Source organism: Haplochromis burtoni, unplaced genomic scaffold, assembly GCF_018398535.1.
Source record: "Haplochromis burtoni strain Fernald_Lab_line unplaced genomic scaffold, NCSU_Asbu1 Contig_113, whole genome shotgun sequence".
In the NCBI taxonomy this organism is placed as follows: Eukaryota; Metazoa; Chordata; class Actinopteri; order Cichliformes; family Cichlidae; genus Haplochromis; species Haplochromis burtoni.
This window is the reverse complement of record NW_024582474.1, coordinates 1,546,140-1,570,377: the sequence shown is the minus strand read 5'-3', so window position 1 is coordinate 1,570,377 and position 24,238 is coordinate 1,546,140. Positions and strand designations below refer to the sequence as shown.

At 38.4% G+C, this 24,238-nt stretch overlaps 2 protein-coding genes across 3 annotated transcripts; both read right to left on the bottom strand.

The window, feature by feature from the left end:
- Window positions 1-237: 237 nt before the first annotated feature.
- On the bottom strand, window positions 238-13,908 carry sptlc1 (serine palmitoyltransferase, long chain base subunit 1). The gene is made up of 15 exons (XM_005929019.3): window positions 13,809-13,908; window positions 10,537-10,644; window positions 10,368-10,462; window positions 8,645-8,738; window positions 8,206-8,278; window positions 6,810-6,942; window positions 5,445-5,574; window positions 5,222-5,311; window positions 4,850-4,957; window positions 3,530-3,625; window positions 2,492-2,588; window positions 2,280-2,334; window positions 1,926-2,043; window positions 1,048-1,121; window positions 238-734 (listed from the first exon to the last, which is right to left on the bottom strand). The coding sequence occupies exons 1-15, from the start codon at window positions 13,860-13,862 to the stop codon at window positions 638-640; spliced, it is 1,422 nt and encodes a 473-aa protein (XP_005929081.1). The 5' UTR covers window positions 13,863-13,908; the 3' UTR covers window positions 238-637.
- A 550-nt stretch (window positions 13,909-14,458) lies between these two features.
- On the bottom strand, window positions 14,459-21,245 carry LOC102289610 (chondroitin sulfate synthase 3). Of its 2 annotated transcripts, none has more exons than XM_042223534.1 (3): window positions 20,801-21,245; window positions 20,010-20,293; window positions 14,459-18,930 (listed from the first exon to the last, which is right to left on the bottom strand). In XM_042223534.1, exons 1-3 carry the CDS (start codon window positions 21,243-21,245, stop codon window positions 17,356-17,358), a joined length of 2,304 nt encoding a protein of 767 aa, XP_042079468.1. In that variant the 3' UTR covers window positions 14,459-17,355. The 2 variants fall into 2 exon arrangements, with proteins under 2 accessions (XP_042079468.1, XP_005929080.1); XM_005929018.3 differs by having other exon boundaries at window positions 14,460-18,930; window positions 20,681-21,245.
- Window positions 21,246-24,238: the final 2,993 nt, after the last annotated feature.

Genomic DNA, 24,238 nt, shown 5'->3' with positions numbered 1-24,238 from the left:
TGTTATTAGCAATAAGAACTCAGTTTCTACTCCAGTCTTCTATGGATGTCCTCTCTGTGACCTCAGTTTGGGCCTTGAGAAAACTCAAAGCTAGTATTTTCACATGTCACATCGAGTTATATGCTGGACTCCAGGCAACATCGAGATTTCTCTTTGAAAACAAAGAGCTTTCCAAAATCTGTTATGCGTAATCATAAACTAAACAATGCAATCATCTCAATTCTCTTGAAAATGATCCAAGGTGTAAAAATCTGTATTTATTTGTTACAAAAGTGGAACAACTGTGCACAGTTCAAGTAGGAGTAGACTGCAGACACAAATCAATCAAAAAGTACAACAGGCTTTTTTGGTCATTAAATAGAAAGGCAACAAGTCATTTGTTTTGTGGAAATCAACTTTAGTTCTAACTGAAAATGTTCTCTAATAGTGTTTGGGGGGCATTTTTACTCAGAGCAGAAAGGCCCACACTAACTTTCAACATGTAGAACATATGACACAATATTAATAAGGAAGAAAATTAATCATTAACATTCATTCATTAGTAGAGATCTGACGAGTCGGTCCGCATCTTGCGGATCAAGCTGTTGTTTTACCCAACCAGTGGTGTAGACTTCTGTTAAAGCTCCAGTGATGTCTGCTAACTTATGAGGAGTGCTGAAGCTGCCTCTCTGATACAAGCCACAGCCTTCTGGATGTCTTCCTCTGTTTGTTCAATGGTGACCACCACTCTGATACTGGAGACACACAGGTGGAGCAGTGAGACACACTGAGACTGTGTAAAGGTAATGTTATTTACACAAATTATTTCAATCAAATGTTTGAATGCTTCAAACAAAATCACCCTCAAATGAAACTTTAACCCATCAAATAATAAAGCACGTACAACCCCAACGGGTCATGGCAGATGGCTACCCCACGCTAAACCTGGTCCACCGCCAAAAAAGCTATGGACCATTGAGATACAAATGCATTAAAGTACTAAACAATGTTAAACCCCATGACAGAACTAATAATGTGCCAGGTGCATAGAAATGTAGGGTCTTTTACCTGGGAGGTGGAAGAAAGCGCTCCTCTTTTTCCAGACACCGAGCTAGGGTCAGAGCCACGTGTCTTTCCATACACTAAGACAGAAATCATGGGAACTCGATGAGAAACTAAACATATTTTATACAGTATTCCATCACGTGATCGATGGGAACTCGAAAGTGAATTGTAAGAATGTTTTGGGCATAAGACAATACAGGTGCTAAAAACACTGTGTACTACTGATCAAATGATGAAAGCACTATGCAGTCGCATCCTATTACAATGTAGTCCCAGTCTTAACCATATACCATACTATTCACACAAGTAAATGGTAAATGGACTGATTCTTATATAGCACTTTTCTACTCTCCCGGAGTACTCAAAGCGCTCTATACACCGTGCCTCATTCACCCATTCACACCCACTCATACAAGCACTTCTAAACACTGTTGGCCTTTAAAAAAACAAAAAAAAAACAAAACTATATTTGTGAAGTTATGGTACCATCTTGCTGTCATCTAAAATAATGTGCCAATGACATGTCCATACTTTTGCGTTTTGATGGGGACGCCCCTTAAACTTAACCCCATTGGGGATTCAGTGTAAGAAGGTAGTTACAGTGAATTGTTTCATTGTTTCTTGTGTATTTGTGCCTTAGTGGCAGGTTTTACAGTGAAAATTGTTTTCTGCAACAACCTGACTTGTTGTCTGCAAAATGCACACAAGTACAGGGTACTTGCGCCTTATTCGCAGGTCGTGTTATAAAGTGTTACCGGATTTCATCTCGACTTTGACACTCTGTCTGAAGTTATATATGAAATCCCACAGAGGTCTCCAAAAACTTTAAATAACAGTTTCAGTGTGCGTCTGATTGAATCATCTGGTACTGTTAGACTTACATAATCGACAACTGAACGGAGCTGCTTCATGTCAGATTCCCTGGAACCAGAACTTCTCTCTAGCTCCAAGTGAAGAGCTGGGGCCACTGGAACTCCAGCTAACTTTAGACCTGGCGTTCTGTTTCACATAGAAAATAAAGCAAACATATACCAAAACACAATTTATTATGGACACTGTAAAGGAAGACAAAGCCAGAGCATAATTTGAATGTAAGCCTATGTGTTTCCTCTATGTGTGAAAGGCTGTAGTGTCTGGGGATGCAAATAATGATGCTGAATCAGAAACCTGATGTGGAGGGACACCTCCCCCACCTACAGAAGGAAAAAAAGAAATCATCATAAACACAAACATACCCTTGTAAAGCGTTGTAGACATGTTTGCACTTTTCTCTGAGGACTCGAAAAACATCTGCAAAACAGAAGAAATTCTTTTTACAAAAATTCTAATAAAACATGCTTCCTAATGAGCAAGAAGTAGAAATGGAATGCTCAATCTCCAAGAACAGGTTATCAGATCAGATAATGTATTTTTCCGGAGCTGGAGTGGATGAGAACAGATTGTGTACCTGGGTCCTCCTCCAAGATGTTGAGAGCCTCGATAGCAGCAGCAGCCAGCATGGGAGGCAGAGAGGCAGAGAAACAGTAGCCTTGACCTGAGAGACGCTACAAAATACATTAAAAAAAAATTTTTTTAAAAAAAGTTTTACTAAATCATATCTTCATGATTAACGTGCTAAAATTGATCACCTTAAAAATACCTATCGATTAATGGAATAACAAACCAGCAGTTCTGGCCCATATCAGTATAATTTCAGCTTACGTTTCCCCAGATTCACTTCACTCAGCTAGGTGTAATGACTGAGGTCTGAGTTTACAGTTAGGCCTAGAAACTGTTGGCACCTTATTAAATGTGTCTTTAAACATTTCCCAAAAGATTTGAGAACACATCCACAATGAAAGTAGTTTACTTTTGTTTCATATTAAAATAATTTAGATACCATCCAAGAAAAGTACAGAGCATTATGCAATAATAATTATGCACTCATTATAAATGTTCATATTTTCTATCATAAAATTCGACCAATTGAGATGGAATGAGAGGAGAGACACCATCCTGTTCTCGGTGCTCGCTTCAAAAGCCTGCATCTCTACTTCACCTATTAAGACAGCAAAGCTTCATAATAGAAGAGTTCTGGTGCTTAACCGGCCTTCTTGCAGTCCAGACTTTTCACCAATTAAAAACACTTCGCAAAGTCACAGCAACTGGTCTCCTCAGTTCACAGACATTTGTGGCGCTGCTACACAGTAGGGGTGATGTGGGCCGCGAGTTTGAGACCCCTACTCTATAAAATACGATTAAAATATGGGTCAATGAGATTTGCAAATCATTGCATTCTGTTTTTATTTAAATTGTACTTCAGTATAAAATGTAACTAGGCGTGTAAATAAGTGAAACGTTACAAAAAAGCAACAGATATATACTAGATATAATGATTTGTCAAGCATGGGATTAATCACTAATCTTGACAACGACATGTAAAAATGCTGGCTGATTATCTGATGATGCATTACAAGACAGACTCCCAACACGGCTGTTACAGTACCTGGTGGTCGATGACAAAGGAGCGGCCGCAGCAGAAACCTCCGATGGAAGCCAGAGCATTTTCCATGTTAGCACTTATCAGGTCAATGTCATCTATCTGCAAGAAACACAGTTTTTTTTCATTTTGCTAAGATAGATTTAAAATGAAGCAATCAAAGTGCAATTTAATGACAAACTGTCATATTTGTTTTAAAAAGTTAAATAAAAACAGATTTTCTTCATTTTTGTCACTACAAATTTCACTTTAAGTATTCTACACATTTTATTTTTGCATCATTGTGAAATAAAACTATACACCACTCAAAACTGTCACTAGCTGTCTTTTGCAATGTGAAGTTTATTATTAGTCCCTCTGCAAAATACAACAAAATAAAAGTTTGTGTTATATTTTAACAAGTCAATTCTGAGCAACTGATGCATCTATTGATCTGTCGTGATTCACTCTCTTTTCTTACCACTAAAATGAAAGTTTGAGACTTTTATCTTTAATAGCTTTTGAGACATTCGTGTTCAAACATTGCCTCAGATTTCAATGTGGGAGGAAACTGCCTGAAAGTAGGCTGACAGAACATTTTTCAAAACTGCTCTGTCAACTGCACACACACGCACGCACACCAGATACTTGGACCACAACAGTTTTATGGCAATCAGAAAATGGTTGAGCAGAAGGCCCACGTTAGATTCACTAATCTAAATGAAGCAGGCTATCATTAGACCTAGACAAACATCTACAGGCCTACTAAAGAAAGTTCAGAAGCTTTAAGCGTGGCTGTAACCGACTGGTACACCACGGTACGCCAAAGTGCTAGAAGACAGCTAAAATGGATGGCTGCATAACGTTTCCCTTTGCAAGCAAAACCCCTTCATAACATACAGCCAAGTCAAGAATACTGGCGAAGAAGAGGTCCACATAAATGAGGAGACACACATTTCTTTCCTTTCTTTTTTTTCGTTAGTGCAAATCACTAGTCTGCTAACCAAAGATTCAGATATTGCCATTAATAAAAATGAGTCCGAAAGGATTGTGCATTTGTGCAAGCTCAATGTAATGGTAAATCTTACAAAGCTTTACAACAAATAAAGTTCAGCATTTGATCGTGTCCATAGATTCCAGACGTTACATAGCCATTGTCTGCAAAGAAACCTTCTATTTTATTTATATTTCAATCACTTTTATTTATTTGATTGCATCAGCTGACCTAGACTAGTTTGACTCTGGTAAAGCTACCAAGAGAGAAAGATAATAACACATTTTGAATCAGCTGTTAAACTGTTTACTGCCAGTATTAAGTATTTTTGCATTTCAAGCTAAACTACTCACATTGACCCCAAAGTGTTCTGTGACTCCTCGGCCATGGTCTCCCAAAACACCAAATGACATGCTCTCCTCAAGAAAGATCCGCACCTTGTATTTGTACTTGAGTTTTACCTGGAAGTTAGAAAAACATAAAAAACAAAACATAAAGTCAATAAATGGCAAAAGTATCTACCGGTATGTGTACACTATCTGGTATAATCAAGAATCAAACGAGTGGTGAATGATTTAGTCTACTGTAGTAGACGGACATCAGCTCAACTACAGAAGGTGAACGATGTTAAGCCATAATATTTGCCTGTGCTTTGGTGGTTTTTTTTAACTTTTTTCTGCAAAACAAACAAAATTAAATTGGAAACAAAATTGTTTTCCATTTACCAGTTCAGGCAGAGGACAGATATCTGCAGTGTTGATGTAGAGCCCCTCCACTACAATGAACTTCCGGGTCACTCGAGCTTTGCGAGGATTCTGCAAGAGAAACATTCTTATTTGGAGATTTTTTAAAAACCCAATGAAAATAGCGAGAATGTAGAAGCATTTAACATCCTGTACCACCATTAAAGCACATTTGTGACACTTGAGTTTCTCAAACGGTCCTAACCTTCAGGTCCTCTAGCTCCTGCTCCTTAAGCAACCTCTCCAAGTCCTCCATGTCATTGTGTTTGAAGTACTTGATTAAGCTGCGGGATGCCTGAAGACCTTTTTGTATAGCGAAACAGGCTGCTTCATCTCTGAAAGGAAACAAAAGACAAAACATTAAACTATGGAACCAAAATATCACACACACTTGGAGTCAGTCAGACTTACACATTTGCAGGCAGGTAAATCAGTCTGTGCAAACAAAATCTGACTGATAATCACTTCATCCAGTCCATCAACATGTCTATGAAACCCCACCCCTACAAGACTCCTCAAACAATTCTTAACAGTAATTACTGCCTTTCAGTATTATCAGTTTCTTTTTAATAACAGGTTAAATATTACAGGCTTTTAATGTGGTTAAACCATTACTTAAAAAGCTCTTACATAATCCAGCTTATTCAAATATAGATCAATTTCACAGACCAAAACCTAGTGAAGCTTAATAATCGTCTTATGGCCTCTGGCAGTGGCCTGAAAACGGCTTGTCCTGTTACACCTCAGTGCCGCATTCAACCGTTGATCACAACAGTTTACAGAGACTAGAATACACTGTTAGCTAAAAAGGCAAAACACTGTGCTGTTGTCTGACAGATTAACATTTGTACATTTAAAGAAGAAGTCTCCTTCACATACAGAAGTTAGTCTTGGAGTTCTACAGAAAACTTTATGTTAGACATGCTTTTCTTAGGCAATTTATTTAAAAAACAATTTACACATTTCTGTTGCTGTACAGATGATACCCAGTTATTATCATCTAAAATGTTATCCAAAAGTTTTGAGCAGCCCATGATTTGAATGATTTGACTTTTTTTTTTTTAAATTATTTTGTTTGATCATATTAGTTCCTCAAAAAGCCCACCCTCGGCCTGGCGGTAATTATTCATTTTTTCATCTAAAAACACTCCTCTTTTATTGATTGACCAGTTACATCTAGCTCTGGCTCATGTTTACGTGTAACTAGTTTCTGTGGATGGTATTACACTGACCTCCAGTAACACTTTGAGGAGTCTTAGGGGTGTTTTCTTGTCTAGGTGTTCTTCCATATTCACATTAAACTAGTATGTAGGAGACTGCTCTAACACCTCTATTTAAAGCTTTCATTTGAATCACAATGTCACAGTAAGGGTACTAACATGGACTAGAAAGACACCTTAGACATGTTTCCTATTTTAGTTTCTTTTTGAGTCCCTGTTAAATCCAGAACTTAAAATCTCTGTCCTCACAAAGGCCACATAAAATAAACAAAACTAAAGCTAACTGAAGATTGGTTTAATTGAGTGAGGGGTGTTATATTGGTATACATATTATGAGAAACAACACTCACACAAAGATGATGTCACCCCTCTTGGAGTAGGCAGGTATTGCACTAGCAATAGTGGCAAAGCCATATGAATAAAGAATGGCCTCTTCAGTTTTCATGAATTTGGAGAGACGACTTTCCAGCTCCAGGTGAACATCTGGGGGCAAGGAAACATAACATTAGTTACTAATTGGTTACATTTTTTAGATGTCACTTACCATTACCTTTAGTATTTCTGAGTTTTTAGTGGATGTGGTTTAATCAGAGGTGAAAAACTACTGCACTTTGAAAGAAAGACTGTCAAGACACCAAACAACAGTACGATTTTAAATATTTGTGCTTGACTGAGAAAAGTCTCAGTTCATCACTTAGCATTAGATACATTCACTTGCTTATCCCTTGACAGCTTAACAAGGCTCATTAAAAAATACGATAAGGCTGTCTATCCCATTTATCATGGCAGAAAGACTTAAGGATAATGACATAATTATAATACCAAGAGAAAATCTGAGAAACTGGAAAACTCCAGTGAACTTAATAAGATATAGTTGGATATATAGTTGCGCGAGTGACTCAAACTATGGTTTGAGTGAATGTTTCTTGGTGTGTGAAAGAAGTTGCTGCGGTGATGGAAAGTAAATGTCCATACTAAGGTAGAATGAGTAGGACTATTGGTATTTGCTTTACTACTGTGGTTTCACTAATTCATTTGAATTAACTTGTTGCATGATCTGATGATTGAGTCATTAGGTCTTTTTCCAAAATTATCCTCCTTGTATTATCCCTAGACGGCTGGAATTTCGATTGCAAATCAACAGCTAACATATAAATGCTTAAGCTAACATAACGTAACTAATGTCATGCCCCGTAGTAATTAGGCTACTCAGCAGCCATCCTAATATTTCGGTCTTTGTCGTTTCAAAAAAATATAATGTTAAAATCTCAAATAAATAGTCTGACACCAATATGTCACAGATTTAAAAACGATCTTCAGTTTTCGTGTTTGCAACATCTTCTGAAAACCTGACCTCTGACTTTAAGGTCAATCCAATCTAAGACTTCTAAGAAATGGTGTCAATTTAAAAATCCATACAAAAGCGGGTGGCCATGCCGCTCAGTCGTTTAAGGCTGAGCTATAACTGCAGAAAACAAGTTGTCCTATAGTTAACCCTTGAGGTAAGCCACATTTCTGTATAAATGGGTTTGATTTCTCTGACAACACATCGTTTTATGTCAGCGAGATATTCATTCAAACCAAGAAAAGAATAAATTAAGGGTATATTTAGGAAATAATTAGATTATCAAAGAGTTTAATTACTTTTCTTACAAGTGTAGCTTAACATCAAATGGTGGAATGTTAATAGAAGATAAAAGGACCCCATCAGCCTTTTACAGCTGAGGGGTGAAAAGCTAAACTCACCAAAGGTCCCATAGAAGCCTCTTGGACCACAAGTGCCCACACCATATTTCTTCAGTGATGCCAAAGCCTTTTGCTGTAATGAAAAATTAGCTTATAATTCTAAAATTAGAACAAATTCAAGTTTGAATAAAACTCATTGACTGAGGCATATTGTCAATGTCACACTGTGTTTGTGCATAATTCAAAGAATTATTGTTGCTAGCAATAATACAACTTAATAGTTGCTTCTGATAAAAACTGCACTGCCCACTGGGCAAGTCATTCACTGGGCACACCTAGCTGTGTGTGTGGCTGTTTTAAATGAGGGGTTTTCCCTTCAAAACATAAATGTTGCCTAGATAAAGATTTAGCTATAACAGTAAATGGATAATTTAGCACATTAGAGGAAGAACATATCGTACTGAAATTACAAGGTTGCCTTTCAATAATAAATACCGACCTTAACCCGCTCATTATCAAGGAGACCCAGGAAGTTGAACGATGCAAAGTTTATGCAGTCTTTTCCATTGATTGTGATTTTGTGGCTGGGAGGTCTGTAACAGAAATTTTGCATTTGAATCTTTATTTTATCATCTTACATACTCAAGGCACAAATCAGATATTTACAAAAATCGGATATTTTCATTTTCATCCAAGCTGTCAAGATGTAATTTAAGCTCGGATTGATTTTTTTTTTCCCCTTTTACTTTTTCTCGAGTATATGAAAAACATTATCATTTAGTTTGAGATCAAGTAAGTGACTCAGTCATTTACAAGTATTCAATTTTTGCCTGAATAAGCCCTTGGCCTGCTTTTGTGAAGGTCATTTAGCTGAATCTCAAATGCTACACCCTTCGTATTATCCTGCTACTATCAGCAGTCACACAGCAGTTTTAGATATTATATAGCAAAGACTAACCCGGGCTTCCTGTTCTCGAGCGTAAGCAGTGGTTTACACTTTGTTTTAAATCTTCATTTATTATAGTGACTTTTGATTATAGACTTTGGCAAAGATATGCTCTCTACATCGAGTATACTATTTGAATAGATAGTGTCATGTTTTTTCTTAACCAAGTAAAGACTTCTCCAATGATGCTCTTCATCTTCTGTGGTCTTTTAGACATTTTCGTCTGTCTGAGCTTGACCAGTTAACTCCTTGTTTGTATGAATGTGCTAAATAACTGATTTGGCCACTTTAAATTTTTGGATATCTACCTGATAGATTTATTTGGGGTTTTCAGCTTAGGCATCTCTTGATACAACTGCCTATTACTTACAATTTTTCCTTACTTCCCTGCCTGTTTTTATTGTCTTTTTGATATAGCCCTGTTAAAATCTTGTACCATTTCTGATGGGTATGTTTAGCAACTTAATTTTAGCCTCTTACACTTGCATAAGCTTTGGACTGCATATTCAAAGCACCTATGATCACCATGTGTGGAAAGGCAAAAAGTTAAAAACTATCTTTGTCCGACTGCTTGTGGACTTGCCTAGCAGATTACCCATAATTATATTAAAGAACTTTATTTTTCTTAAGAGTATCAATGAAAAATCTTTAAAAGTAATAGGGAGAGATGTTTCTCAAGATCCCAGAGCAACTGCCAAGACACTACTGAATCACTTAGCCAAGTCAAAAATTGTAGTCTTAAAAAAGGCAATCACTTGAACCCTGAACATAAATGGACTGTAGATCAAGAAAACCCCTGCTTCTGCAGAAGAAACATCTTCAAGCTAGACTGACACATGCTAAAGATAACCTGGAGAAAGGTTAATCACACTGGAAGTACATCCTCTGGTCAGATGACTAAGGTCTTTTCCAGAAGACCATAAAAGAGTTTGAGAGATCTGCCAAAAACAATGGGATGGGATTGCTTAGTAGATAAGTGCAGGACTGCTTGAAAACAAATGAAACTGTCACTAGGCTGTCATCCAGCTAAAAAGAAACAAAATTAACTATTAGCATTCTGGGTGGGATAATTCTGTTGGCAAATTAATGTAAGCATGCAAACTAAAACTAGTATATTTGGAAAAGTCATGCTAATCCTGGTTCAGAGGAAAAAAACGAATAATATTATTTTCACAGGGGGGCTAATATTTCTTTCGTCATCTGACTCTTATAGACATTTTGATTTAGTGAATATTTAAAACCTGTAAATAAAGCAGTGAGGTAACAGAGTGTTTACCCTGTGACAACATCATAGTTGAGGGTGGGATAGTCTTTGGAAACGGGAGGAACTAGCGCCTCTGGCTGCCATTCCTCAATCAGTTCCTCCTTTTCCTGTAATGTAGAATCATGTGAGAAGAGTTTGGTAACAAAAAATAATACTGTTTGATTTTCACCGCACAGTTTACCTTCTCTGTCAGTTTATACGTCTCATGAAGTTTGTAGGTCTTAGAGAATAGAAGCCTAATTATCCACAATATGAGGATTCCCTCCAAAATAAGGTGGTAAGCAGGAGCCTGAGGGGGGGAAAAAATACTTGTTTTTGAAACATGCTCCAAAAAATGCATTTTTAAACAGGAAAGAATTAAAATAAGTGGAAACATTTCAGAAACATTGCAAATGCCTGAATGAAATTTAAATGCAACATAAACAACTAAGCTGTAGAGAACTTAATACATCCATCAGATAGCTGTATAAAATCCCACCTCTAAATCTTTGAATTCCTGTTTTCAGTCGCATTGCCACAAGTGTACAAAAAGCAAGTGCCTAGCCAAGAAATGGGCCTTTTCAAATATTTACAAAAGAATGGGTTGCTCTAACGAGATTACTGAATTTGAGCATGGTACTGTAATATGATGTAGCAATTAAGTTTGTGAAATTTCTTGCCTCTGAGATATTCCATAACTAATTGTAATCGGTATTAGTGCAGAGTAGTAATGTTTATAATTCAAAGAAATTTAGCTGCGACGCTGCAGACCATGTAAAGTTCTAGAGCGGTAGTGCTAAGTGCTAAGGCACACCACTTGTAAAAGTTGAGCATTCCAAACCTCCTCTTAGCACATGAACTGTGCATCAGGAGCTTCATGGCATTTATTTCCACAGCCAAGCATCTCTTATAAATGTAGTTGGCCCAATCCTTTTTGATGTAGTAAAAGAGGACTTGTAAGGGGTACGTGTAACAGAGTAGGATGCTGACCAGGAGGATGAGGAAGAAGAGGAAGAACTGAAATGGCAGTAAAAACAAGTTCAGCACTGTTGAACACTCATGTCTTCAACCCAATCATGCTGGCTGCACCACCATGTTCAAGGTTACAAAAATTAAGAGGAACACAATCAGCTAAAACAACAGTGAGGTCCAAAGCATACTGCTGCATTTTTACTAGGGTTTCAACAAATAAAATAACTCTATTATAAAAAATCCTCAACACAAATGTTTTGCTCCGATGCTTCGTTTAATACATGGCACTGTAGTGTGCAGTTATTACCATGTAAACGCGAGCTTTTCACCCATGTTTGTGACTAAAAAAGACTTGCAATAGGAACATATCTAAGAACAAGCATATGAATACGTAGTATGAAGACATTAAGCCTACGCAGCCCCCAATTTTTCAACACAAAGACTTATAACACAACAGCAGCAGTGATAAAGTCAGGAAGAGTGAAATAAAACGTTTTTCTAGTGTTCAAAACAGCAGTGCTGCTCTTGTAATTGCCATTGAAACCTTTACTGGGAAAGGGTAGTGGTCCTTAATGAAAGCACCTGATCAACAAACTCTGACATGAAGAAAAGTGAAATTTGTAGCTTCTCCATCCACCACTGTTTGCTTTATACAGCAAGAAGCTACAGTAAAGCTGCAGAAATTATATTAAAATATGCAGATGAACTGTTAACTTAGTCTGACACATGTTTAAATTAGGCAGCCTGTTGAAGGCTGATGGCAGCCGTCCCACTTTCTATCGCAGTGATAACTGCAGCAAGCAGGGGGGAGTCAGTTGACAGTTGACAGTTAACAGCTGAAATGTCCTATGTCCAAAATTAATGTCTTATGTTGGACACTGAATTATTATTAACATTCTTTATTAACCTCATACACCATCATAACAGAAAATTAAAGATATGAAGATGTGACAAACTGAGGATACTTGCATGTCCAAGACAAGTCAACATTTTTCTAACTGCCTAGATTGGGAATAATAATAATAATGATGATGATGGATTGGATTTATATAGTGCTTTTCAAGGCACCCAAAGCGCTTTACAATGCCACTATTCATTCACTCTCACATTCAACACTGGTGGAGGCAAGACTACAGTTGTAGCCACAGCTGCCCTGGGGCAGACTGACAGAAGCGAGGCTGCCATATCGCGCCATCGGCCCCTCTGGCCAACACCAGTAGGCAGTAGGGTAAAGTGTCTTGCCCAAGGACACAACGACCAGGACAGAGAGCCCAGGGATCGAACCGGCGACCTTCCGGTTACAGATACGCTTCCCAACCCCCTGAGCCACTGGTGCCCTAATCTAGAGCCTAACTGAAAGAGGCAACAATTCACAAATACAGCCAATTTAAAATCAACAATTAATGTAGCTTGCATGAATGGACTGATTCTTATATAGTGCTTTTCTACTCTCTCTCTGAGAACTCAAAGTGCTTTATACAACATCCCACACTCACCCATTCACACAAGCACTTTCTTTTATGCTTTAAGTTCTTTCTATCTATAAGCATTCACACACTCAAAGTAACTTGGGGTTAATATTTGCCCAAGGATACTTGGCATGCAAACTGGGGCAACCTTCTGATTAGTAAGTGACCTGCTCTACCTCCTGAACTACAGCCACCCCACAGGACCATGCAAACCTCTGCAGAAAGGCCACAGCTGGCTCTCTTATTCAAATCCAGAGCCTTCCTCTGAAGTGATAGCACTAACCACTGTTCTACTTGTCATTGTTTAAAAAAATGTAACATGGACACTTGTGAATAGTTGAAGAGATCTCAAAGATAAAGTCTGCTCCTACTTCATTCCATCATGACAGTGCCCTACCAAATGACGGAAGAGACGCCCTGTACACACACAAGTAGCCGATCACTCTGATAAGTTTCCCCGATCACTAACCAAAAACGTGAAGGAAGACAGAAATCTACAGTCAGACCACAAGAGTAATTCTAACAATAATAATAACAACAACAATAATAATAATAATAATAATAATAATAAAACAGCCAATCATAGCAAAAGCTACAACACCTCCAAAAGTTGATTCTGTTCATCTGGACGTAGCGTTTTGTGAACAGAATCAACTTTTGGAGATTTACTTACCTGGATGATTGAGCATGCATCAAGACGTTAAAAAGCTACAACAGTTAGCCTGACATCGTCAGCATAGTTTGAAGCTCTTATCGTAGCAGCTCTATCGTACTATGTGCATTTAGAAACTTAACTCCAGCGCTGTAGCTCACCTAATGTGTAAGCAGTAGCTAGCTACTACATACTTCCTTGATGAGTTACTTCTTCGCTGAACAGCTACGGGCTAAGCCTTTCATCGGGTCGTAACGGAGAACTTTACAGTTAACAACCTGGGACAAATTTAACAGCACCAACGTATAGCCAAGCATAAGAAAAATCGAGTAAACGTCAGGGAATAATTCGGCCCAACAACTGAGGAAAAGAAACACTTACCTCATAAAACGCCTGGACCATTTCCACCAACACCCATTGCTGTCCGGTCGCCATGTTTGACTTCCTAAAACGTCACTCGCAATCACGCCACACCCCTATTACGTCACCCACCACTGCTACTGTCCTTATCTCACGATAATGACTTTATTTTTATATTTCTTAAAAAAAAATAAAATCAAATAATTAAACCACCCAAGTATAATTGCACAGCTTTTTATAATAATAATTTAAAAAAAACTCTTACTCTATGCAATACTGTACTAAATGCCACTTTAAATCTTGTACTGCTCTAAAAATTTGCACTGCTGCTCACTCTTGCCACTTTATCTCATGTGCAATCACGTTGTCCGACCCTACCTCAATACATGAATACTGAGGTAAGGTGGTCCATCAATACATTTCTATTTTCTTTTATTTCTTGGAACTGTAATTTTAGTGTTATATTGCATTATAATTTTAACTTGCAGTGCTATATTGTACTATGCTGCTGAGAGACTTGTCTTCTGCTCCTCTAACACATTTCATTGCAATGTTGACCCTGTGCTAACTTGCTTATGACAAATATAGCTGAAAACTGAAAACTAATATCAAAAAGGTGATTGAATGATTAAATTTAATTAAAATGAATAACTACATAAAGCATTAGTGTGATGAATGAATTTAATACTCGAAACTGACTGACTGTACTGAACCAAATTATCAAAGAACAAAAGTAAAATTTAGTAAATGCTGGTTTCTACAAGCAGTGCTTTGGCACAGGATTTGAAAAACAAAAACATTCCAAACAAACTAAATTTGGGTCAAAAACATGGGTCAGATTTGTTTTAGTCCAGACGCAGCAATGACACACAATATTATCTCTGTGATTGATTGTAGATACAAATTCGTGCAAAATGGCTCATGGCTAACAAAGTGTCCTTTATTTAGCCCAACAATTTTCTGTGGCAAAATACAAAGAAAACATACAAAGAGAAACTGCAGCATTATCAGAATGCACCATCAGAAGAACATCCCGTGAAAGACGCCAGCGAAAAATAGCTTTATTACAGGTGCTAGAGGTCTGCCTGAACTGACAGGAACAGGGGTGGCTCAAAATATTTATACCAGAAAGTGCTGCATAATCAGTCAACCAATCAAAAGGCTTGGCCAAGAACTCACCAACTTCAAGCTTCAAAAACCAACTGTGTGTGGAGCTGTGACATCTGGTGGAGAGCTTTGTTTTGCCACCAGTGCAGGCAGAGCCTTTTGGGGCACTGTTTTGAGACGGTGCAAAAACTAGCAAGTTAAACTAACTGTTGTAGTGGGCAAAGGAAGGAAATAGAATGACACTCAAATTTCAGTTGGTTCCAGATCACTGTCTTGAAAACTGAAAAGTTGATTTGTTTTTCATTTGTGTTTAATTTCAGCTTTTCTAGAGTCTGTCCTAATGACTTCTGTAGTCACATTTAACAACAACAAAAATAAAAATAGAATCAATAAAGGATAATCACACATCTTCTATTAAGAATTAAAATCACTCATTTACACTAAGGATAATTACAATAAAAATGGTCAATAAAACAATAAAAAAAATTTCAGAGCCAGTAAATTAACAGCATTCAAACTTTGCATTTCCATATGAACATCATTAAATCAACGTGAAATAATTAAAAATTGAATTTTCAACCAACCCTGTACTAGATTTACCTCAAATGTCTAAATGATTTTAAAGGTCACCCAATCATTGCTTAATCAGTCAGGGGAGAAAGCCTATATTTAATTCAGAAACAGGACTTCAGTCTAAAACAAGATTTAGACATTTGCTTATATTTTACAATCAAATCTCATTTTTATAATAAATACTACTGCTTATATCAGCTCTAGAGTTACAGAGAGCTGTAAACTTTATGCTGAAATTGATCTTAAACTGTACAAAAGTTAAAATGTCTGTTTTAAAATGCAAAAACTGGTTAGTATAGTACTGTAATTCTTCATATTAATAAAACAATACCTCACCATCTGGCTGCATGGCAAACTTAAAGTGCATTATAACACATAATTATCTAAGCTTATAAATGCTGTGTCTGAAATTGTAAGATGTTTTTGATTTGTTTTGCAGAAAAAAAAATCTTTTTTGCATGAATAAGAAAGTATTGTGAAAGTGGTTATCCTGCCTTTAACTGAGTATTTTATTTATTGGTAGGTAGTGCATTCCACTTTCAAGCCTTTAGATGCAGCGTGTCACTTTACCTTTGGTTTAATCACAGAAATGATTATTTATTTATTTATAATGTAAAAATATAAGTGTGATGGAGGTTCAGGGGGTAGTGCCAGGGAGGCTGGAGGTGGAGGTGGCAACAACTGGGAAGCTGCTGGGGCAGCAAAGTGAAAGGCACAGTTGTACATAAACGCACACAATGTGCAACGCTGAGTGTCTCGGGTCCTTTTGGTGTTTACAATAATTTTTTTAATTTATAAAGCTATAATATCATTTTTCATTGGTATTTGATTTAAGCTGTGCCTACATTTATTGTATGCATCCTGGGTAACTGAGAATGAGGTTCTGTCTTAGTGCATCTTCCTAGGTTTTGATTGAGTAAAATGATGGCAGTGAAGCTGCTGAATTATGATACTCTAAAATTAATGAAAGCAACATTATATTTAGACTTGAGACTGGAAATAAGACAGCTGAGCAGGACTTATTTCTAGAACAGAAGCATACAAGAAATGTGGACAGACGGTAACTACACGGGCTCAGCTTCAGCTTCTGCACGAGCCTATTTCTAAACTGCAGTGGGAGATTAAGGTAGATTAGTTTACCGTAGATCAATACAGCAGTACCAAATCGCTCACCTAAACATACATACAGATTGTTTAGCGCAGCACACCATGCTGCTCAATGAGAACTTATGGAGAGAAACAACAAATTATCTAATTCACTGACTCACTGAGTTGTAGGCAGCATAATTGTTGTAGGCGACAATTATGCTACAGACTCAAACTTGTAGCAAAGTAAAATATCACTCTATGAATAACTTCCAGCATTTACAAATCTCACTTACCATATCAATAATTTCTGTTGATTTCATTTTCTGATAGTACTTTTTAAATTGCCAAGTATTTTGAATTATGCAACTTGTTCTTTGGGTCATTTAATTAATTCCTCAACTTACCCAGATTAGCAAGTAGTTAATTTATATCCGGGTATAAAAAGGAGACTAGTAGAGAGTGATGCATAACTGTACAAATAACAATCAGCTACATTTAGCTATTACATATCACAAATATTTATTTTTCTCATTTTTTCCAATTTTCCAGCTGGTTTGGAATAAAGTAAAAAAGCAGATAGTTGGCCTTGCTTCTGCACTAAATTGGGTGCAGATCTGTTCTATCTCCTTTTGGTGTCTTCAACATTGGTCTATCTCCTGCTGGTTAAGCTGTGTCTAGTACCATTTTATTGGTTAGAGTACACTCAGTTTTAGAGACATGACTGCCTTGGGCCCCACAGTGCATAGCTATCTGCGTTTAAGCAGAACAGAAAGTAGAGGAGTCCTGGAAAGTTGAAGTATCAGGATGAAGTTCTGTTATAGCCTACCTCTATGTGTTTCTCAAGCCACATCTCTGCTAACTGCACAGCTGATGCAAATGCACTTGCTCTTGACCCAAGACACATTTTATATTGCTTCTGTTCAAGGCTTGAATTGCAATTGATAGGATGATAAACGTGGACAATTCCTGGTTCTTGACTGCGTAAAACCTTTAAACCAGAATTAATAACCTTGGTGTAGAAGTCTACATCTTCCAACCCCCAGCCTAGGATGGATGTATCAAAACCTCCAGCTTTTAGTAAATCGCTCTTAAAAACACAGGTGGTTCCAAAGCCATAATCACGCCAAAAGCCACTTTTCTTGGTGAGCACAAAGTTGTTTTCACTTGGGGCTTTTTCACCGTACACAATCTTAGGGCTGTATTGGCTAAAGATAACAGGAAAATAGACCTGTCTCCCTTGAATAGCATTATCTCTGCAGCGCTGCAGAGCATCACCACTAAAGATTAGATCTACATCACAGAGGAACAGTAAAGTGTCATTATCAAGCTGTGACGAACCCAGCTCTAGAGCCAGCCCTCGTGAAAAATTTCCTGTCATGGGGATTACAGACATATCAGCTTTAGGATACTTTCTCTTATAGTCCATTATTAAATGAATATGCTTTTTTATATTCTTATTGTTTACATTGTCCACCAAAATGATGCAAAGCTGAACATTTTGTTTAGGTATCAAACACACTTTCTCAAAGTTCTCCATAAACCGAATAAAAGTGCCATAGCGACCAGACAGTGGGACAAGAATGCTGATCTTTTTCTGGCTTTGCTCCCACATTTCTCTTGTTGACTCATAGAACTGGAAAGGTGACAAGAACTTCAGAGAGTTGGATAGGAATGACAGGGATTGGGATTCAGAGTTGATGGCAGCCATAAGTTCTGAAACATTTAGATCTTCAGCTTCACTAAAGAAAGGTCGGCTGAAGGACTGTTGAAGGTAAGCATGCCGCCTCACAGGCAGAGTTATTTTACGTCCCTTGTGTTTTTTGTACAGAAGCAACAAGTCTAAGACGTATTCTGCACCATGTATTGGATCCACCCTGTAGTAGCCATACTGAATCTCTTTAAAGTCAATTACATGGCCACGTGTCTTTGAATTTTCATTAATCATTTCCATGACCTCTAGTATAATATTGTCTTCAAGGGCAGTCCGAAGCAATTTTCCAAGGCTTTGCCTAGCCATCTTGTTTTCAATGGCAGAATAAATATGTTGGCCTGTCAGGAAATCCCACTCAGTGACATCATTTCTCTCACTGGGCACATAGCGCATGTAGGAAGGTGGAGACCCCAGCTGTTGGTCCTCCCACAGTATTTCTGTATCACTAAGATAACTCATATGTAGGCCTTCACGATGGAGTAGGATCGTGCGGTAACGGAGCCTTGAGATCTCACAGCTGAGCATGTAGTTGTGGAGCCGGTACTGGTAGGCAGGACTTTTGTTGGGATGGAGCGTAATGGCATTGTGGATCTTGCGACTGTGAAGTTCTTCAATGAAGCCTTTTTTGTTGTGTTCATAGTTTTCATAGAACAGTTGCTGCATCTACGGAAAGAATTTAAAAGTAATAAGAGTATGGATGTCCAAGCATCAATACACACAACATTGTTGATTAGAGCTGGATGATATATATCATTAGCAATTCAAATTTGTTAAACAACAAGACAATTATTTTTCTTTCACGAAACAAAATACATTCCATGTCCTAATTGCTTGCTGGCCTTGGTAGCTGGGTATTGGTCTGCCAGGGTCTCCGTCCTGGCTGCCATCCAGCACTCATTGCACCTGACGCCTATGGTGCCTCATGCGGGAAGCGGCCTCGGAAGGGGGGCCTATGTCCCTTTTTCAGGCTGGGCCCAGCTGGGCTCCATGGACTAAAGCCGGGCCCTCGGGCACCCTCTTCGGTCCCAATCTCTAGTGTGGGGATCCAGCAACCCTATCCCGGGCAGGATGAACAGTTCCCTCAATCCTCTGCACATAGGGGTTTTTGAATTGCTCTTTGTCTGTTCCCTCAACCAGACCTAATTTGCCATAGGAGACCCTACCAGGGCAACACAGCCCCTGGTATCCCTGGGACACACAAACCACTCCACTACGATAAGGTACCATTTCACAGAGGGACAGTACAGTTGGGTGACCTCCAAGAAAATATCAATTAATATCTGTGATATCTGTGAATATATAGGAAAATACTGACTGGAAGTATCACTCATAGATTTTAGAAGTCTGACAAAAAAGAAATAATCCAATATGCTAAGAACAGGGGTGGATCTACATGGGGGTGTGAGGGGCACACTGCCCCTCTGCTGTAGAGGCCCACCACAACTTTTATGTCTTTAAAATACTTGTAAAAACGAATAGTCTAAACCTACCTACTCAAAAAATGTCTTTGTTTTCTTAGAAGAATGATATAGCAAATAGTTTTAAAGTGTTTTTGTGGATATTTTCTTGACTCCATGTACATATAGGGGATTTTCACATACCCCACTGAAGAAGTGTGTGCCACCCTGCCTACACCTCTGCCCGTCCTTTGCCTCCCCATGTGAAGTTTTCTCGATCTGCCACATGCTAATGACCTGAAACACAATCTCTCACACATACACACACGCAGATTCAAGTCTTACCTCATAAGACCATACACACTGTGTGCCTCCAAAGCGTCGTACACAACGCCCTACTTCCACATCCTCATGGGTGGTGTACATCTCCCTTAGACAGGTACTGATGTGAGGGACCATCCTGCGTAACACCTCTCTACTAAAGATCATCCCAGGACCTCCCATGCAAAAGTTTTCTCCGGGTTCTAGAGCCAGTCGTCCTAATTCTTCAGCTGTGCCCAGCCCTGTCTGGCCAAGGTAATGGGGCTGACTGCTGTTGAGTGACCGCAAGAACAATTCCAGCTTCCCACCTAGCAGAAAGTGAGTTGTAAGAAATAACTGTTATCAAAAATGGTAAAATGTATGTATTCTAGACGCGTATGTGTTAAGTCTTTATCTTACTTATCTCTCAAGATAAAGACTCAAAGTATGTGAGCATGTAACCCACTGTTTTTTTTTCTTATTAAAACACTCTTTTTACACTTTGTAGCTGAATGAAAAATATTAACAACTTAGCAACTTGTACAATCGTAGCTTTGGTTGCCTAAAATGAGACTACATTAATTTATCTCAGTAATTTAAAAGAGATGTTGTTTTCACTAAAGCGACACAATATTGCATAATGCATAGCATGTTCCATTTTTCTGTGACAAATAAACAAATTGCACTGGCATCAAATTCACTCCCAAAATAAGCACCTCTTATATAAACATCATCATCTGCCCGCATGAACCACTCGAATTTATCCAGGTAATGGTCATGGATGTACTTTAGCATCATGAATGATTTCTTCTGTGGTGGATAGGAATCATCAACACCTGCCAGTGAAACCACAGGGAGGGGAGCAGGCGCGTGGACGGTCCCAGACCCAGCGCTCGAGAAGAACTCCACCTTCCCGGGTATAGAAGCCGCCCATGTCTCATACGCAGCCCGTGCTCGAGACGTCAGGTATTTTTTGGCTGTCATCACGCCAACATAAATGAAACGCTTTGGTTTGCTTTGGGTTCTGCCTAAATGTCCACTGCTGTTCTTCGTACTGAATAACCTGTTCTCCTGCGGACTGTCCACATCTTTGACTGACACGGACTTCCCGTGGATGTCAGCACCTATAGCAACGGCGGAGTCACTGTAGTACAAACACATGGCAGATCTTTTCCTTTTACTTTCCAGAACCTGAGGTAAAATGAGCCAAGAGGACGCTGTGAATCCGAGAAAGACGCCGAAGATCACGGTCGTCCACGATCTTCTGGACTTAACAGCCATTTTCGTATCCTACGAAGAGTACAGTTCTGCGGTTAACGGGGACCAAATGTATGATTGCTGACGCTGTAAGGGTGGTGCTAATCTGTGAAGCATGCTATCCCTATGGAGCAGGAAGTTTCCGTTTTAGTAGCATAAGTCACGGAGCGGGGCATTTCCTCCACAACATTAAGAAACATGTTAGCCTGTCCCCAGCCGTCCCATGACGTCTGTACTGAATATTTGTATTTTAGTTTCTTTGGGGGTTAAATGATTTTGTCCTCATCTGGGACCGCTATCTTGTCGTCCGTCAACAAAAACAAATCGACTTCCAGTCGTATTTCCTTTTCAGAATAAAAGCAAATGTCCATAAACTTGCAGCAATAGTTTTCTCGTTTGTTTGTTTTAATAAAAACCAACTGATTAACCACGACATGCAAATTACAACGGTGTATAAAACCTTCAAAAATTAACATTGGTCTAAGGAGTAACAAATATAACAAAATGTCAATACTTTTGTTTTGAAAGTATCATTTTCTCTAACAACTTTTAAAATGATTGCCAATACAAAATAAAAGCTTTATCACCGTAGACTGACGAATCATACAAATATATATATATTTTCTCTGGTATTTGACGTGCATGAGCATTATAAGACCTTACCACGCCACAATTTTATAACCATCTCTTCACAATAAACCCGCAATATTCCAGTTGGTTAGGCTGAAAAATAAACGCATTATCAGCTGTGCTATCGCGCAGTCCGTTTCATTCGTGCGGAACTGGTCGGTTAAATTGAATGGAATGGTCGGGGCGCAGGGATCTGGTCTCATTTCAGCGGATCTGGGCTAAAGCAGATCGGTTAAATGGAAGAGTCGCGTCATCTCCGTTTACTCCAATGGACCTTTTTTCCTTTCTTTCTTTGTTTCTTTCTTTAAACTGCAATTGCGGATTATGGAGCCTCGTAATAGTCCCGGTGTTCCAGGTGGTTCCAACTGGTTTTTATATTAACTGGTTAGATTCGTTTACATATTCCACTCTCAGTGTTTCAGATGTTGGATCCGCAGATTCGTCATTTTTACTGAATGGGCTTCTGTCTGTCAGTGTCTCATGCGGTTTGTCAAGATTCATTCCTTTTAAATTCCGTTTGACATTTTTAAATTAGATCAGTCAGTCTGAGGGCAAACACAAGCTGCTGTAGCTCTGCTCTGAGGAACAAGCTACATTTGCTGATTTTGTGCAGAATTTTGCCATAACATCACGTTATATAGAGTAGCAGCTGCCCACGTAATATTTTTACATCACCAAGTAACGTTTGCGTGTTTCCTGAGTCAGTCAACTCGAGGGACGAAAAAAAAATGTTGGCTCGTTTTTTATGTTATAGAAAGACAGAGGTAGGAGACAGAGCAGAAGACTTTTTGATTAAAAAATAATAATAATAATTTCATTGTTGCCTGAAGATAATATTTGCATGAGCTGGAGACCTCTTGTCAAATCGCATGACACACTAACAGAGAGAGAGACAGAGAGAGAAGACCAGGATCAAACATCTGGAACTCAGAGCATGGAATATGTAAACAAATCCAACCAGTTAACCTGGAACACCGGATAGGTTTTCTGTATTTAATCTATCACAACACCTGTGGCTCTCACAGATTTAAATATATTAATCTTTCCACATCAAAAGGAGCCAGTTGAGGTGGTTCGGGCATCTGACAAGGATGCCCCCTGGGCACCTCCTGGGCGAGGTTTTCCAGACCCAGGACACGCTGGAGAGATTATATCTCTCAGCTGGCCTGGGAACGCCAGGGAGGGAGGTCTGGGCTTCTCTGCTTGGGCTGGTGCCCCCGCGACCCGGCCCCGGATAAGCGGAAGAAAATGGATGGATGGATAATCTTCCTTACTGTATTGGATTGATGAACAAAAATATAATTATTAAAATATAGTCACTTTATTTTCCACTCAGATTATGCGATGTTGATTAAAGTTTTTGTGTTTTGTTAAGAAAAGCCCAGCACTATGCCTTCCCATAGCTTTTTCTGTCAAGCTATTGACAATCTACAGAACCAATGCAGATGGAGAAAATGATTATACATGTTCAGTTGTAGAATCAAATCTGTTAAGCATACCAAAACAAACAAAAAGAAGTGTTTAATTTTTGTTTCTTCTTATAGATCTTCTTATATTTATTTTATTTCCACAGGTACAAGTGAATTATGAAAAAAAAACACTGAAAGTCTGTTGAATGTAGAGTCCATTGTTTTTGAGGTTATTTAAAAGACAAAAGAATGCTGTACTCATAAATATACATAGATTAAATGGTAAGTAGACTGTTTCTCATATAGGGCTTTGCTACTCTCCCAGAGCACTCAGAGCGCTTTATACAGGATGTCACATTCACAGAAGCACATTCTTCTATGCTTTTAAGTGTTTTCGAGCTAACATTCACACCCCGAAAGATACATCAGAGTGCAACTTTGGCTTAGTATCTTGCATGTCCCAAGGATAGTTGGCATGCAGCCATGGATCAAACCACCAACCTTCCTATCAGTAGATGTCCTGTTCTACCACCTGAGCTACAACCACCACAGATCAGCATGCAATTACATCTTCCAAGAAAATGATGCGCCTTCATAAACTTTGAATTAATCCATTAAAAATACATAGCAATGTGGAAGCCGCCACATTGCCCTGCAGTTCTGAATAGAGTGGAGGAGATGAAATCACTCTGCATATGTAGCACACAGAACTTTTGTTGCTGTTACTTGTTGTTAGGAGATTAGACCCTACAATCTCTGGACAGTTGAAAATGAGTCAGAAAAACACATGGATATATTTTTTGTCATTATATTTTCTGGTCATTTAGATATTTCACAGTAGTTTTTCGAGGTCCTAGCACACAGGGAGATGTTGATGTTTGTTTGAAAGACAGCATGGAATTTAAATCGTACTGTAAGTTTGAAGAAAAAGAGTCACAGGATAGTTTTTTTTCTGGAAAAGAGAAACACTATTCATCT